General features: G+C 56.0%; 1 protein-coding gene across 2 annotated transcripts in view; it reads left to right on the top strand.

Moving 5' to 3' along the window:
• The window catches only part of BCR (BCR activator of RhoGEF and GTPase), a 100,131-nt gene that overhangs the window by 58,915 nt on the left and 37,527 nt on the right, over positions 1 to 3,689 (top strand). For both annotated transcript variants that reach the window (XM_007451044.1, XM_007451043.1), the window contains exon 5: positions 3,058 to 3,165. In XM_007451044.1, coding sequence (XP_007451106.1) covers positions 3,058 to 3,165 — 108 coding nt within the window. The remainder of the gene's footprint in view (positions 1 to 3,057; positions 3,166 to 3,689) is intronic.

Below are 3,689 nucleotides of genomic sequence, written 5' to 3'. Positions count from 1 at the left end.
CCCCAAATAACACTCTGAAGTCACTCGGAAACTGAAAAAAAAAATTTAATAGTCTGATGAACACCAGAATTTGGAAAGTTTCCTCTGGTTTCCCTGGTGTCCTTGAACTACCTTCACGTATCAGATGTTGCAGCGCAAAGACTTGGGGAGAGAGGTGGGGCCACGGTGGGAAGTGGAGCCCCAGGAACCACATGCTGCATGTTCACGTGTGTGCCGCCAGGGCCGGGCGCTGGGTCTCCCCAAGGACAGACAGACACCGTCCCCGTCCCTTTCAGATCAGCACAGCGGGGTCAGGCTCCCCAGCTAGGAGAGTCTTAGGACCCGAGGAGCCTGTGATGCCCCAGCCCTGGTACCTCTGCCACCCGGGAACTCATGAGCCACACCTGGTAGCTAGGAAGCCCTGTCCTGACGGCGCCTTAACTCCCCTTCCTGTGGGGCTGTGGGTTATTGCTACCCATCCGGGGGCTTTGTTTCTGGCTGAATTTTTATCAGCTCGGGTTTTTTGTTTCTGATCATTTCAAACTTCCTGAATTGTTGCAAGAATAGCACAAAGAACTGGGTGTGCGCCGGATATACCAATTGTAACATTTTGCACTGATTGTAACACTTTGCCACATTTGTTTAATCTTTATCTCCCCCCACCCCCACCCCCACACACGCACACATGCTGAATAGTTTGAGAATAAAATGCAGATCCCTCTGCCCTTTTACCCCTAAATAATTCATCGTGTATTTGCTAAGGACATGCTCTTCCACAGCCCACAGGACCGTCCTCCATCGGAGGATGGTTCACAGTTGAGTGATACTATTATTTAATATGCAGTGCTTCTGCAGGTCTCTCCCAAGTTAGCCATCGTGTTCTTTGTAGCCGTTTTCCTTCTGAGTCGAGATGCAGTCCAGGTCACGAGATGTACGTGGTTGTCAGGTCTCCTTAGTTTCTTTCCATCTGTACCAGTTTCTCAACCTCTGCTGGTCTTCCACAACCTCGACATGTATTCTGAAGGGTGCATTCTAGTTTGGGTCTGATGTTTCTTGAGGAATAGATTCAGGTTCTGCGCTTCTGGCAGGGAAGAAACAAAACAAAACACTGCAGTGATGCTGTGTCCTGTCGGTCGGTGCCTCCCATCGGGGGGCACGTGATCTCCATTGGTTTATCGGTGCAGCTCGGGTTCTGAGTAGTGCGTGAATTGCTTGGAACTTCTCAGAGATCACGTGGAAGATGTGAGCTCCTGGAAGAGGGGGCAGGAGAGGTAATGAAAGGGGTTCTTCTCCCAAAGACCCTGTGTTAGTTTGCTGAGGCTGCTACAGTCCAGGTGGCTCAAGCAACAGAGGCCTATCTCCTCCCATTTCTGGAGGCTGGAAGTCTGAGATCCAGGTGTGAGCAGGGCTGGCTTCTCCCGAGACCTCTCTCCTCGGCGCGTAGAGGCCGTCATCTCTGTGTCCTCACGTGGACGTCCCTCTGTGTCTGTGTCCTGATCTTTACTTCTCATAAAGCCCCTAGTCAGATTGGATCAGGGCCCACTTGAATGGCTTCATTTTTGCCCAATCACCTCTTTAGGTCCATCTCCAAATACAGTCACATTCTGAGGTGCTTAGGGTTAGGGCTTCAACATATGCATTTTGAGGGGACACAGTTCAACAGTGACATCCCCTCAGGACTCGGCTGAGACGTTGCCTCTTTAGAGAGGCCGCCCTGACCACAGTATCTAAAGCAGCCCCGCTGTTCTCCTCACCTGCTCTGCCTTCAGCCATCTGCCATATTACTTGTTGCTTTACTTATTCATCGTGTGTCTCCTGCTAGCCGGCTGCGCTGTGTCTGAATGATTCGAGGTGCCAGTGCCTCAAGCAGGGCCTTTGTTTTTGTGGGAGACGCTCAGTGAGTGAGGGGGAGGGGGAGAAGGCAGGGCTCTGGGTCCGACCGGATGGCAGGGAACCTGGCGTCTGGAATGCAGCGACTCGTCCAGGTAATCAGTGGGGCCGGGCAGGGCCTCCTCCAGCTGCTGCTTTTTCTCTCACGCCCCCAGGCCCACATGCAGCCCCCTCAAGGAGCGAGTCCAGAAGACCAGACAGTGCCAAGGGCATCTGCGATTGCCATCTGAAGAAACACAAAATTCAGTAAAAATGCAAATGCACGTAGAAGTAAAATTTAGGTTCGATGCAGACCAAACCCCAGGATCAGCAAAAGCCTCAGTCCTCCCGCTCCTGGTCGGCTGCAGTGGGAGGCCCGGCCAGCAGGTCATGGCGTCTGCCCTTACACCCCAGGCCGGGGTTTCCCTGCTGCCTCTGGAGGTGACCTGGGGCCCGGCGATGGTGGTGGCTGCACACAGGACACCTCCCCCCACCCATGGAAGTCTTTACTCAACTGAGTGTCGGAGCAGGAGGCCGAGTGAGGAGACACTCTATTAATGCCTTTGGTTGAGAACAGGACAAACAAACACCTCTCGCCTTGCACCCGGCAGCAGAGGTCTCCCACCTGCCAGGTGTGTAGCGTGACACCTGGGCCCCATTGCCAGGTCTGGGCTGGGCTCATGTCTGGGCAGCGCGAGCCCCTCTTCTCCAAGGGCAGCTCAACTGAGTGTTTCTTGTGTGTCTGAAGAGATCAGATAGGAGCAGAGCAGTGGCCCCTCAGGCCAGGGATGGGTCCACTGAGGTCTCCCGCTGCCAGGATGCGAAGGGGCCGCTCCATCCCACCTGCTGGAGACGCTCATCCACGTTCAGTGATATCCTGGAACTTCAGCTGCTGCTGGTGGCCTCATTTAAATGAGTGGGGTGGGAGGATGAAGAGAACTGCTACCCGCCCGGGGCTGTGAGTCACTTCTCAACGTGTCGCTTTGGAAGAAGGAAGCGTGCTTAGCGCGTGGGGAGGGGAAGCAGGTGGGAGGCAGTGACAGCGTGGAGGAGCTGAGTTTCCTGCAGCCCTGCACTGTCGCTGCACCTGGGCTTCCTCCAGAGCTGTGCGTAGAAGCCCGTTACCCAGAGGGATGGAGACCGCCTGTCCCGCACCTGTCCCACACCTGCCCTACACCTGTCCCACACTCTCTTCCTTCCTCCCTGCAGGCCAGCCAGCTGGGTGTGTACCGGGCCTTTGTGGACAACTACGGAGTTGCCATGGAAACGGCTGAGAAGTGCTGTCAGGCCAACGCTCAGTTTGCAGAAATCTCTGAGGTACGCGTGACGCTGTTCAGACAGGTGAGCCCCTCCACCTCCTGAGGGTGGACTGTGGGCTGGTCGTTGGCACACCGTGACCCGGGAGAACAAGGCACAGCAAACTAAGGTCTGGTTGTGAACCTCAGCTCTGTTTCCAGATGCCTGTGGGTTGTCATGAGCAGACAGACGGAGCAGCCCGAGGAGCACCCTGCCTCCCCAGCGGCCAGGGCCCAGCTCTGGGGTACCCCGGACAGACTTGCACTGTCTGTGTGTAGTTCGGGGTGTCCATAGTTCTGCCCCGTTAACAGAGGTCTCGACACTTGAGTCCTGAGGCCGACTTTGCACCTTGCGGATGGAGAGCAGGTGGGGAGGTGTCATGCTCTGCTCCTCTGGGGTCTGCAGCCGGCCCAGGGGATGGGGCTGGTGTGCGTTCTGTCGACCCGCGTGGGAGGAAGCTGCAGGCTGGGCACCACACCAGCCAGGGGACTGTGAAACCTCAAGCCCTGGAGTGTTAGCACGAGGGGCCTCGGAAGAGGCCCCTG

Source organism: Lipotes vexillifer, unplaced genomic scaffold, assembly GCF_000442215.2.
Source record: "Lipotes vexillifer unplaced genomic scaffold, Lipotes_vexillifer_v1.1 scaffold1783, whole genome shotgun sequence".
NCBI lineage: Eukaryota > Metazoa > Chordata > Mammalia > Artiodactyla > Lipotidae > Lipotes > Lipotes vexillifer.
The sequence above is the reverse complement of the archived record's forward strand: the minus strand, read 5'-3'. Positions and strand labels throughout refer to the sequence as shown.